The 14,521-nt window shown below is 39.8% G+C and overlaps 1 protein-coding gene across 1 annotated transcript; it reads left to right on the top strand.

Annotated features, from left to right (window-relative positions):
• Window positions 1-3,965: 3,965 nt before the first annotated feature.
• Window positions 3,966-7,337, top strand: LOC131977328 (uncharacterized). Its single transcript, XM_059340571.1, has 2 exons — window positions 3,966-4,292; window positions 5,293-7,337. Exons 1-2 carry the CDS (start codon window positions 4,285-4,287, stop codon window positions 6,959-6,961), a joined length of 1,677 nt encoding a protein of 558 aa, XP_059196554.1. The 5' UTR covers window positions 3,966-4,284; the 3' UTR covers window positions 6,962-7,337.
• Window positions 7,338-14,521: the final 7,184 nt, after the last annotated feature.

Genomic DNA, 14,521 nt, shown 5'->3' with positions numbered 1-14,521 from the left:
AGACTGAAGGGAATGAGGAAAGAAATGATGAAGATGGTGAAGGCTATTGTGTGGGATTGTGTGGTTGTTGTTAAATATATATGTGTGTGTGTGTGTTTGCATACTATATGTAGTTATTTTACAGTGTGTGTGTGCGCACATGCTGTTTGCAGTTCTTGTATATAGTTTTTGTGTGTGTACGCAACCCGTTCTCATTCCCAAAGCGTAAAATACCGAAGATTTGTCACACCCCTAGACGCATCATACTGACGCAAAGGGTACCCTTCCACGTCTGTGTGAAACGCTCTGGGTTCTCAATTGACTCCAATATAAACCCGCTGGTGGCGCTGAGAAACGCTTAGAGCAGAGGCTACAGCCGTCTATTCACTCCAATAATATCCCGACCACGGCCCTCCATGACGCTGCCAGCGACAATCTGAATGGAGAACCGAGGACCCTGTGCACAGAAGTATTTTTCTCCCTATTTTAAGGATTTCTTCTAATGACATCGTCAACATTTCTCAACACAAACACATCAAAGTCTCACTGATAATTCAACAATAAAATAGCTTCATGTTGTGGCTCTCAGTATCATTTTTTTCTCCTTCGATTCTGAGAAATAAACTTTTATTCGTTTGTTTTGGATAGCGGAAAGGCCTACATTACCCACAATCCTCAACAACAGTTGCTACGGCAATCCGATTTGCGCTACCCGTTATTAATTTATCCTTTCCGCTAAAGTCCTTGCTGATTGCTTATCTAAGCCCAGTTACATGACTCACGAATCCAGTTGAAAAGGGAGGAAATCCTTTTCCAGTGGCAGGCGTGGAAAGAAGGAAGTTGAGTTCAATAATTTGCCGTCTTGCAAATTAAGTTGTTGGTTGTCCTTGTTGTTGAGGTGGAGCTTTCTCTGGTAGTTGCAATGAACTTTGTGTTCATTAATGCAACTTTGGTGTGCAGAGAAGGTCAGAGTTGCAGTTGTACCAGAATTACTCCTGGACAGGAGATTTTCTGAGGAGCAGACCTCATCACAGCAGGGCTCTGCAGGAGGGGGGGGCTGGTGAATCCAGGCCTCTGGATTATCTCCTGAAGAAGAGGTGTTGCTGCTCTGGGGAGCGGTGGAGAAAGAGAGAGAAGGGAGGGAGGACTGGCTCCCTTATAGCAGACCAGTGGACCTCCTGCAGTGTCCAAGGTGCCTTGACCAATGAGGTGACCTGGAAGGTGTCGTAAATGCCGAGCATTCTGGGAAGGGAAGTTCTTGAGAGGACACAAAATGGAGGTGACCTGCCATTTTGTGAGTTGACTCAGAAAAATGTTTCATTTAGTCCACAAATGTTAAAGTCCACAAATGAACCCAAGATTCACCTGTGGTACGATCCCAACAATGTCTTGCTGATGACACAGCCAAGGGCCCATCAGCGTGCCGGTTGTGACCCTGATCAGAGCTGTTTCAGTGCTGTGTGCAAAGCAGAAACCAGAATGAAATTGTAGTTTATTGAGTTGCAGATGGTCTTGAAGTTGATTGGAAACTGCGTTTTCCAGAACCTTATAGCAAACGGAATGATGGAGATGGGCCTCTACTTGGCAAAGACATCTGGGTGTAGGGTGGGTTTTTTTCAGGAGTGGTTGTTATGACAGCAGTTTTTAAGGCAGATGGAACATGGCCGGTCTGTGGGGAGAGATTATTGACTTTGGTGATGAGGGGAATTAAAGCAGAGATGTTAGATTTGGGGAATCAGGGCTGTGGCTCAGCAGTCCGGGCAGGTGGAGCTGAAGAGATGTGGATAGTGTCAAATTTTGCTCTAAATAAGGCAATAAAGTTGTTGCACTGCTCCTCTGTAATGTTGGAGAGTGAGGGAGTTTGTGGATTTAAGAGATGATTTATTTTTGAGAAAAGTTGCTTTGAGTTGCCAGGTCTGTTATTGATGATATATGGATAGAACTGTGAGTGAGCATTTCTGAGGGCCTTTGAGTCGGCCTTCTGGTGTTCAGGGTAGACTAGCCTGTCCACAGTGAGTCCTGAGTCCTTAAGACGGAGTTTAAAAACATGACCACCTGTCCACCCAGCTGCCACTGATCACCAGTCAACCCACTGTATAAACCCCTGCATCGTACACACTCATTGACAGATTGTTTGACGCTCTCATGTGAGACTTTCAGCACATACCTTCTGACTGCTTCCTCGTTTCCCGGTTAACACTGTTTCTATCTTCCTGTTTCTGCGACTGTTTGAGTGAGTTTACCTGTACATACTTACAGTAAGGCTGCACCGATCGATCTGCGCAAATTTCTTTAATTTTGCGGGATCGCGATCGGCAGATTCTTTTACGTCAAACCGATCTTATCTAGCGATCTCATCTACCTCGATAATAACCCCCCACCGGCGAAGCAGTGCTCCCAACTTTGTTGGTAAATTTAGCAACTTTTCAGACCCCCTTAGCAACTATTTTTCAAGAAAGTGACTGGAGACAAATCCAGCAACTCCTTCTTACTCTTCTTAACAAGCCGCTAACGAGCCAGAGGTCGGCTTGTTGAGAAGAGCCGCCGTTAGCTCTGTAGCAGTACAGTGTGTATGTGCTAACAGGCTAACAGTTAGCTCTGTAGCAGTACAGTGTGTATGTGCTAACAGGCTAACAGTTAGCTCTGTAGCAGTACAGTGTGTATGTGCTAACAGGCTAACAGTTAGCTCTGTAGCAGTACAGTGTGAATGTGCTAACAGGCTAACAGTTAGCTCTGTAGCAGTACAGTGTGTATGTGCTAACAGGCTGACAGTTAGCTCTGTAGCAGTACAGTGTGTATGTGCTAACAGGCTAACAGTTAGCTCTGTAGCAGTACAGTATGTATGTGCTAACAGGCTAACAGTTAGCTCTGTAGCAGTACAGTGTGTATGTGCTAACAGGCTAACAGTTAGCTCAGTAGCAGTACAGTGTGTATGTGCTAACAGGCAAACGGTTAGCTCGGTAGCAGTACAGTGTGCATGTGCTAACAGGCTAACAGTTAGCTCTGTAGCAGTACAGTGTGTATGTGCTAACAGGCTAACAGTTAGCTCTGTAGCAGTACAGTGTGTATGTGCTAACAGGCTAACAGTTAGCTCTGTAGCAGTACAGTGTGTATGTGCTAACAGGCTAACAGTTAGCTCTGTAGCAGTACAGTGTGTATGTGCTAACAGGCTAACAGTTAGCTCTGTAGCAGTACAGTGTGTATGTGCTGCTGCTGCAGGAGGTGTTCACTTAGCGATCTCTGTTTGTTTACAACAAGCACCAGACACTCTGTGCACAGTTAGCAATGCTGGTTAATTCACGATCATGATGTTTATGATCAGCAGAGACTCTGTGCATAATTAGCCATGCTGCTTTCAGCAGCTGACGTTTTGCACAGTTAGCGACGGTGAAAACCAAACGTCACCTCCAGAGTCTCTAAATCCCTGTGGGCTCTAACTAACTTGTCCCGCCGTGGAAAACCCTCTCCTCCGTTTGTTTCTTCTTCTACAGTTTGGCATCTAGCCGCCACACTGTATCATCAAATGCTACGCTGCCCCCGTGTGGAAGGCACCAGTAATACAACTTTTTTTTCTTCCAGATATGATGAACTATTCGATTTTTTATGATTTAATGACTATTCGAATATTTGAAAATCGATGCCCATTCCTAGTTGTATGTATGTTGTACTATAATGAAACCAAAAACTCAGGACACTTTATTTATGGTTGCAGTTCTTTTGTTAGTTTGTCCTGTAAATTGTTGCTATTTATTTTAAGTTCAATATTTTATTAACTACCTCAGGCATTGTGATTTCCTTTATTTGTTAAAGAAAAATACTGCTGTGTTATTGTTTTCCAATAAAATAAGATTCAAACATTGAAGGTGTATGCTGTGAGTCAAAAAAATCTGTATCGGCCAAAATCGGAATCGGCAGGTCAGGCTTTTTAAAAATCGGTGATCGGCCAGAAAATTGCAATTGGTGCACCCCTAACTTACAGGCTGCAGCGTCAGCTGCCTCGCTCTGTTAACTGTTGTGTGTGTATGCTGTCAAACCCACCTCACTATTCTCACCTGTTGGACGGTTGGGTTCATCTCACCTGGGTCCTCAGACCCACAGAGACTCTGATCTGTTCTGCTGAATTGAACTGTGTTGCCACTTGCCTGTCAGCTGATTATCTCCTGCCGTATATTAACTGGTCTGTTGTCGGTTGAGCTGCAATTGGGCGCAAACTTTACCTGTAATAAGGTGGAGTTTACTGACTGTTTTTTCTTTCTTCAGAACATTTAAGGAGCTCCGTCCTCTTTCCTCTGTAAAGCTGTTACCATGGCAACGTGAGTAACTCTAATGTTTCTAAAACAGCACAGTTTCAGTTTTGATTGTTTTATTCCAAAAATGTGATGAAACACTGCTGGATCAAATTAACTACGTGATTAAACAATTTATAATATGAGATTATAATTAGACTGAAAAGTCAAATTAACACAATCGTGTAAACAGTTAAAATAAGGTACTTACGAACCAGAAAAATGTTTTTACTAAAAATGTTAAACAGACACAAGTAGAAGTTTAAAGTGCTCGTCTGGTGAGTGAGCTTCTTACAGGTTATTGAGACATACTACTAAATCCACAATAAACCTATCGGGACCTTATTACGGTCCCTGGGAGCATCTGGTTGAGACAGGAACTGTTTTCACAGAATGATAGTATTGGAAACTATACTACGATATCGGTTCAAATGCGAACAGTAGCCCAGTAACAACCCTCAGTACTACATTATTACATGTATACATTACTAAATTATTATTTTACTATACAAGTATACTAAGTAACTAAATAGTATTATGTATCACATGACACAAAAGGGTAAATAGTCATAAGGTAATGATGATAATGGACTATCTTGTAAAAACTTTAACTGCTTGATTAACCTCCTGAGATATGAGATTTTATTTGATAGTATTTAATTAATTACTCAGCGATTTATAGAACCTGATAACTATGAAAACTTTTTACGCAAATAGTTTAAAGAAAAAGATTTACTCATATCTGGACAATCTTTTTGACTGTATAATGCAAGTGTGTGCCAGTGTATAAAACTGGTTATTTATGACTGAACATGGCAAAAAACTATATATAACAACTAAATTACAGATGTAGCAACACATCTAAAAGCCTTGTGATGCGTTTCATGTTCTGTATCATCATTCATATTATATTTGAAGCATATTGTAGAATTATTGGGTGCCCTGGTATTAAGACACCAGACATCTTTAATGAGAGGTTGTACTGATGGTTCAGCAGTTTTTGAGCTCATGTTTTACTTTTCTACAGGAATACTAACTCCTCATCCAAATATGACCACATTACCTGCAAAGATCTGATCAAGTCAGGATCTCCTACTGTCTGGCAGCTGATACCGAAGAAAGAGAATATTGGAACTCTGACAAAAATGACTCTTGGTGAAAGAAATGTGACAAAGATGAACAAAACCATCTTACTTGTGGGTGAAACAGGAACAGGAAAATCTAAACTGATCAACGCTCTGGTGAACTACGCCATGGGAGTGAAGTGGGAGGACAATATCTGGTTTCAGATCGTAGAGGACGAGAAGAGAAGTCAATCAGACAGTCAGACATCAGATGTGATGGTGTACCAGATCTTTGGTTTTGAAGATAAAACTCTGCCCTACTCTCTGACCATCATCGATACTCCTGGATACGGAGACACCAGAGGGACCGAACAAGATGTTATCGTCAGTGAACGATTATTAGATTTGTTCCGCTCAGATGAAGGAGTTAATGAGATGAATGCGGTGGGTCTGGTGCTGAAAGCCACTGAGAATCGAGTGAGTGACCGACTGAGGTACATCTTTAACTCTGTGGTGTCTCTGTTTGGAAAAGACATGGAGAAGAATATAGTCACCCTCATCACACACTCAAATGGAAGAAAACCTACAAATGTTCTGGAAGCACTCGAGGCTGCAGACATTAAGTGTGCCAGAAATGATGAGAATCAGCCTGTCCACTTCCTGTTTGATAACTGCCAGGAGGAAGACAGGTCAAAGGGAACAAAATACCTTCAACAATCAGATGAAATATCAATGACAGGCTTGAGTCAGTTCACAGACTTCCTGGAAAAAACTGCACCTCAAAGGCTGGAAACCACTGTAGGTGTTCTGAACGAGCGAATCAGGCTGGCAGCCTGCATCAACAACCTGCAAGAGAGGATCAAGTTCATTGAACTGAAACAAAAAGCAGTCAACAAAAATCAAGAGAGTCTGAAGAGATATAAACAAGAGATGGAGAGCAATAAGGAATTTACTATAGAAGTAAAGGAGGTCTACAAGGTCAAAAAAGAAGTCGGCAGAGAGAGGAGGTGGTGGGGGCTTTGGTTAAACTATGGAGCAGCAGTCTGCTGTACTGTCTGTGAGGAGAACTGTCACTATCCATGCACACTGACCTGGTCTCCAAAACACTGTGAGGTCATGGATGATGGCCGCTGCACTGCGTGCACCAGGAAGTGTCGTGCATCAGTTCATGTGAAAGAAAAGCAATGCCTTACATGTGACAAAAAGTGTGAGAAATCAAAACATAGGAACACTTTCTGGATCTATGAGTCCAAGACAAGAACAGTTCAGAAGACCGAGCAACAAATGAAAGAGAAATATGAAAAGGGCAAAGCAGAAAGTGAGAAGTCAACAGACCTTTTGGAAACTCTGAAGAAGGAAATAGAAGAACTTCAGAAGGAAAAGGATGAGTGTCTGGAAGAGGCCTATCAGCATGTCCTCAGTCTGGAGAAGAATGCCCTGAATGTTAATTCACTGTCAACTCACGTCCACCTGGACATCCTGATTGAGAAGATGAAGGAGAAAGGAGACACAGAGAAACTGGAGAAACTCCAGAAACTGGAAGAGATGAAAAAACGAATGGATGAAGATAAAGGATTCAAAGCAGCGCTGAGTTACGGGCTTGGTAGACTGAAAGCAACATTTCAGAAGTAAAACAGAATGATTGTGAGCAGACAGCTGTGTAGGACAGGAGGTCTACACTGGATAAATCTGTCTCATTCTGTATCTAAAGGCTGTGATGGTGATGTAATAGTGAGAACTATAAATGTTAGATGTGTAGTTCCTCTGTGGGATGTAATGAAAGTTTGTTCTGGTAGTTTAATGTTGCTTCACTGTTCAGATCAGAGAACAGGCTGAGACACTCTGAGGATTCTTTACTTTCTCTGTGGAACTTTAGTGTTTGAGTTAAGGATTTATTCTGGTGTTGACAGAAATAAATATCATACAGATTATATACATATAAAGCAGTTCAACATGTGAATCAGTTTGTCCAGAAGAGCTGAAGTCAGACAGAAATATTCTGCTGTGTTGAACCCAACAACAATCCAACTTTAACGTTGCATTCACACTTTGAGCTGCAGCAGCTGGGATGTACTCTTATTTAACCACTGTACATTACTATCAAATGGGATGTACTTATATTGAACCACCGTACATTACTATCAAATGGGATGTACTCTTATTACTGTACATTACTATGAAATGGGATGTACTCTTATTTAATCAACTTACATTACTATCAAATGGGATGTACTCTTATGTAACCACTGTACATTACTATCAAATGTGATCTACTCTTATGTAATCACCGTACATTAAATGTAATCTACTTGCATAAATTTGAATAAATAATAATAAACTGTGAAATCACTTCACTGGATCATCAGCATCTTTTTCTCTCTGTTCAAGTTTCTTCTCTGAACGTCTGTTTCTCTCTGTTGGTTTATTGTGAGCAGCAAGAAGAGAAACACTCTATACACTATATCAGTGATGAATCTGCTCATATTTCACTTTAAAAATGTGAAATTATATGTCCACAGAATTATATATATATATATACAAACATATTGAATATAACCTGATGAAAAACCAAATTTGGTGTTTAATGTGCTCGGCCAACATGGTCTCACAGGAATCCGTGAAATAGCCACGGAATCACGCAAATTTCCGTGAAATACACACAGATTTTGTTACAATGTTCCTGCAGTTCACATGACTTTCAAGACTATCATACTATTAATATTAGCTGCTAATTTGGCCGGAACAAGTCTATGTTAACCAGTTTCATAATATTAATATTAGCTGCTAATTTGGCCAGAACAAGTCTATATTACACAGCTGTACAATATTAGCTGCTAATTTGGCCAGAACAAGTCTATGTTAACCAGTTGAACAACATTATAATTTGCTGCCAAGTTGTCCACCACCACCAGAAAAAGAACAAAACATTAGTAAGATTAGCTGCTAACTGCTGGCAAGACAAAGGCTAAAATGGAGGGATAATGACTGTCAGCTGTGTTAGCTGTTAATGCTAATCTTCCAGGCCTCATGGCATGCTGGAGGATCCTGACCAGCACTAACAACTGTCCTCTTCAATTCAACACATAAGAGCACTGGAGAAGCTTCAAGTTTCATATATTGAAGTAAAAGATTTAAACTCTACATTTAGTTAAATAAAAGAAGAAATGAAGGAGTCAGTGCAACTTCAAACAATGATGGTGCAGTCAGAGAGGTGGAACAGGTAGGCAGCACAGGTAGCCACTCCCAGAAACACACCCTTCAGTCATGGTGTCAAAGGTTTTTATTTTTATTTCAAACTGGTAGTGGTGAACCATATCTGAAAGAATGGATCATAACATTCACTCTGATATATGACATCTCTATGATATCTCCTTCCAGCAAAGAGTTATTAGGGAATATTAGTAGTATTAGTAGTACCCATGATGCTTTGCAGCTGCTGGAGCTGTAGGAACATTTTGGGAAATTTACCTGCATGAATCCCCCTTCCACTCTCTATCTCTGTCACTACCTCATAAAGCAGAAAAATGTCTTCAATTACTTGTGAGGATCAGAAACATTGACTTTCCAAAGCGACTAAAAAGACACACAAGGACCAAAAAACAAAAAGATACAAGATGACCAAAAAAAGACATAAAAAATACACACAAGGACCAAATAAAGACACAATATGATCAAAGAAACATAAAAAGATGACAAAAAAAGACATAAAAAGAAACAAAATGACCAAAAAAGACATGAAAAGCCACACAAGGACCAAAAAATAGGACATAAAAGGCCACAAAAAAACATAAAAAGACACAAAATGACCAAAAATAGGCATAGAGTCCCTGTTTAACTGGTGATTGATTACCCCGCCCCTTTTTATTAGCCACGCCCCCTTTTACTAACTTTGAACCGTTTGTCCTATAGACTTGTATGAGGTGTCAGTGAACTCAGGACAGAGTCCCTGTTTAACTGCTGATTTGAGCCACGAGAATCACGGTCCAGAGCACACAATCAAAATTTATTCAGAAATGTTCTAGTTATTATTATTACTGTACGTCACGCTTCATAAATGTCACTGAATAACATCTGACACCAGTCGTGTTCTGCAGGTTCATGTGACTCCTGAGCTGCTCAGCTTCACTGTGGAATGAAGAATTATGACATATTTTTCATGGTTTCTGAACATTTTATAACATGCAGAGTGAGAATGTTTCTAATGAATTTGCACATCTAATTTAATAAAGCCACTGTTTATAAAGTCATGTTTCCATCAGGCTGATGAGGAGACAGATCACCATGCTGTGTGTGTGTGTGTGTGTGTGTGTGTGTGTGTGTGTGTGTGTGTGTGTGTGTGTGTGTGTGTGTGTGTGTGTGTGTGCAGCTGTAATCTCTGTCTCCGCTGGAAAAAAGGCCATTCCAAAAGTAAGCGGAAAAAAATTAATACAAGATATTTTTGCTTGTAATGAACACAAAAAATCTGTGAAAATTCTCTTGGTAAGATTTCTTAAAATAAGACATTAAATTTAAGCCTTACAAAAATTTTAATTATCTTGAAATTAGCTGTGAAAACTCATTTTTAGCTTTATTTGACTAGAATTGTGATGTTTTGTGTCTCATAATAAGCCTGTGATCCTCAAAAATAGTATTTTGCCCTTTGTTTGTTTCAAGTGTATTTAACTCATTTTTAGTTCTATAATTGTGAAACTGTTCTAGATTTAAGTCCACCACCTATTTGAAATAATATTAGAAACTGGCATTTTGAGACAAAATGTATTGAAGTTAGCATTCCTGACTCGTATTAGCATCATCTTAAGTGTATTTACCTCATTGTTAGCTCTACAACAGTAATATGGTTCTAGATTCAACACATTCACCAACTAGATTCAAGACATTAACTTCCTCATTCTTTTCTGCACCTTTACGAGACTCTGAGACGAAAATTACCTCAGACATAACAACAGCTATTTAAGCTATTTAACATGAATTGAAATGTTCAAACTGGGATCTACTAAGTGCAAAATGCAGTCCTCCAACAAAGGCCTATTTTTAATTGAATATAATCTATTTTTTTTCTAGACTCTTAGCCAGTAGGGGGCAGTGCTGAACCTTCACATTACAGTTTCATTATTTCAGTTATTTCAGAAAAACTTTTAACCATGGTGCCTTACAGAACTTTTGTTTTAAATCCTGATTTTGGACTTGACTTAATCTCAACATTTGTCTCCTGATTTCATCTTTTATTCTCTGCTGAAGGCAACCGATTTCGTTTCAGTAAAGTAGACGTATGGTGCCAGATGTTTTTGTGCCTTTTCCCACTTATGGATCTTTTTTGTAAAAGTTTTCAACTCCCAAATCCATTAAATGAACTCCCAATAGTGGCAGGTGGCACCAGTGTGCCCAGGTAGCCCCTAACACCAGTATGAATGTGTGTGTGAATGGGTGAATGAGCGTAGTGTGTAGAGTAAAGCGATTTGGATAAAATCTCTACAGAAGTACAGTCCATTTACAATCTTCTCTAGGAGAAGCCTGGGTTCAGGGGACCTCCCGCCCTGCCGGGACGTTAGCAGCTCCACGATGGACGTGTGGGTCGGGTTGTCACCATACTAAGATTTTCAACTCGATACTGATACTCAGGAAAATATTTGATACTCGATACCATTTTCAACTGTTAGAAGTACATAAGTACAGACCTCACAATCAAATTAGATGATTGACACAGATGAATTGGACAAGAGGTCAGAAGGGTGTAATTCCATGGTACACTCAAGAAATCCAATATGTTTGAGAAAAGAAAAGTCTAAATACCAAAGTGAACAAAAACAGACTGACTCATACTAACGACTGACTGACTGATGTTATAATATCTGTAATTAAAAGTGTTATAATATTTTAATGTTTCTGTTATGAAGTTTAATATGTTTTTATATATGTGATTTGAACAGGTACATTGTGTTTTGTGATAATATGTAAATACTTGTTAATGCTGAGCTGAAGTTAATAAGGGGTTAAATGCTCCAAGCAGAGAACAGGAAGAGACACACAAACTCTGACCACACTGACAGAGCACACACACATACAACACACACACACACACACACACACACTGGAAGCACACACACACACAGGAAACACACACACACAATACAACGGCATTCACAGAGAGCACACACACACTCCCCCCGCCCCTACAACTCTGTCAACTCAGATTTTTTTCCCCAAGAAAGAAAGTTATTAGCTAGAGGTTTTTGGAATTAAATGAGCGGATAGGCCTATAATAATCATTTTAAACAACTCCTAGAACTGTTTGGGTTAATTTAAGACTATAAAGTGATTGTAAACTTTTGTTTAATTAGAAATGACATCTCACAATACCAAAGATGATTTTACCCACGACATGTTAATGATTCTGATGTCCCAACTCCACAGTTCTGGAGACTGTGGAAGGGGGGAGTTTGGAAATTATGAGAAGCTTGATGCTTTCTTGCAACTAACAGAGCATGATATAATAATGCTAACCACCTATACCAAAACAAACGATGACTGGCTCCCTATAAAAGACCATCACTGGAGCAGTCACAAGCTGAGATAACATGACGCAACTAACAGCGAGCCAGAGATCAACCAGTCTAGAGGAAGACGGCCAACAGCAGTCCAGGAGGAAGAAACACCAGCTGGTGTCCTCTGAAGACAACAGACACAAGGACAGTATGCTTCAATATAGACAATACTGGAAAATGACTGTGATGCACGATAAGAATGAAAACATGCTGTTGTTGATGTTGCCGAGGCAACTGGGACAGCCTGTGGAGAAGATGAAGGTTTTTCTTTAAAGATTTTCTACTACAGTATGAGTATGAGGGAGGCGGGACAAAGGGGACAACCAAACATCAGTAGATTCACTGTGTCCACCAGAATCCCAAGATTTAGAGAAGAGAACCTGTTTTGACATTATAGTCAATATAGTAGTACTAGTTAGGGCCTCGGGGCAATCTCCCCAGCAATATCTGTAGGGACCCATCCAGCAATATCTGTAGGGACCAGTGCTGCACTACTGTTATACTGTGGATTTCTTCTTATTCCTCTTGCGGACGCAATTTCGTCCCGCTACTAGTCCTACAACTTGAAGAGTTGCATGACAAATTATATATCAAAACGTGCGGTTTGATCGGGATCGGTGTGTTATTACTTTTCTCTACAGAATACAAATTTTTCGCGTCGGAAACTGCTCATAATTTTGCATTGAAATGAATGGGACGGCCGACAAAAAATTTGCTTAAAAGAACAATAATTGGAGATTTTTAAATGTCTACTTCTCCGGCATAATTTCACCTAGAGACTCCATTTAAACTTTAAACAGTAGACACAAGTCTTGTGTATCGGTGTATTAATCCACGTTTCGATAGGTCATATAGTTTTTTATCGATCCCTGTTCAATGACCATGATCATTTTTGGAGAAATTCTGAGATTATAATGGGTGTGTATTGCACGGAATGTTCGTGTCACAGTGTGTGACATCATCACCAGAGTGTAGAGGGAGAGAAAAAACTGTCAAAAAATAAATCTGAAAACTGCGCTCCAGGCCGCAAATTCCACTCTACAGAAATAATTTATACATAGAAACGTAGGAAAATTAGTCTTCTCCCTCACAATCCTCTGGTAAAGCTGTCAGAGTTATAGTTTGGGCGTAGGACGCAGAGATGATCCACCAACACGCACCAACTGCCTCATTGGCTCCCATGTTAAGAACGCAGGAAGATTTCTGAAGAAATTTAACAGTTTTTTAAGATCGCTCTAACAAAGCTATTTTTTAATTTTTCTTTAAAAAAAACATATGTAGACGTTCAGGAAGAACTCAGGACGCTCAAAGTGAAGTCGGATCAATGATAGGTATTATGGTTTTACCAAAAATGCTTTCTGTTCGAGGCCAGAAATTCCAGTCCACCTCTGGCTGCTGTTACTCTTTCATTAGCAGGTGTCAGTTAATTCTGTTGATTGCTTTGATCTTTGATGTGATTACAGTTACAGATACACACACACACACACAAACACACACACACACATTCATACACATGCGTCATACACACACACACAGGTAACTTTATGTGATTTTAATTACACACACACACACACAGGTAACTTTATGTGATTTAAATTACACACACACACACACACGTAACTTTATGTGATTTTCGCTACACACACACACAAATGCGCGCGTAAGCGCGCACACTCCTCCAGATACATGTTTCTCTCACACACACACACACACACACACACACACACACACACACACACACACATTTTGAGGTTAAAGGTCATAGTTTGAAATCTCTGAAGAATCTCATCATAGTGTACACACACCGGCAGTAACCCCCATGGCCCTTTCAAAATTTCCCCAGAGGAAATTTTCTAGTTATAGTTACTGTATGACATACTATGTGCTGTAGCACAGTATACTGTAAGTAAATATATGTGTCAGTACCTCACTGTACCAATGTACTGTAGTATTGTAATGGAGGCTTGGTCTAACTGTTTAGTATTTCATGTATATTTTTTGCAACATGCATTTAGCCTGCAGTGAACAATGAACATGTATTTCTCCAGCTTCATGTCCTGAACATTGTGTTTTCTATGTTTCTATGTAGTGTTCAGTGACTGCTCAGTAGTGTTTTTAATTTTGATTGACTCGGGCACGATTTGACAACATAGTTCAGTTTTGAGCACAGATTGAACTGTTTTGAGGTGAAAGTTCGGTTTTGCAAGAAGAGTCTGAGGTTTTGTGAAAGAAGCTTGAAAATTGGGTTTTGTGTTCACAGTTTGGAGAAAAGGAGAGCAGCTTTCAAGAAATGTATCTAAGCAATCGAGAAAAACTGTAATGTGACCAATAAACATTTCTCCATGATGCATTCAACACTGTGTTTTCAATGTTTTGGTGTAGTGTGTAATGACAATTAGTTGAAGATGTGACAACATTGTTTGGTTTTGAGAACAGGTCAGACTATTTTGAGGTGATGGGATGGTTTTGCTAAAAGAATCAGAGGTTTTTGTGAATGAAGTGTGAGAAAAGAGTTTTGTGTTTAGAATTCTGAGAAAAGGAGAGGAGGAGTCTAAAAATGTGTTTTAGCAATTGAGAAAAACTGTATTATCACTTTCTGGGCTCAGTTTCATGTTCATTCGTTCTGGATTCATTTTTCCCTCTTCTGACT

This window comes from Centropristis striata, chromosome 9, assembly GCF_030273125.1.
Source record: "Centropristis striata isolate RG_2023a ecotype Rhode Island chromosome 9, C.striata_1.0, whole genome shotgun sequence".
Lineage (NCBI taxonomy): Eukaryota > Metazoa > Chordata > Actinopteri > Perciformes > Serranidae > Centropristis > Centropristis striata.
The sequence above is the reverse complement of the archived record's forward strand: the minus strand, read 5'-3'. Positions and strand labels throughout refer to the sequence as shown.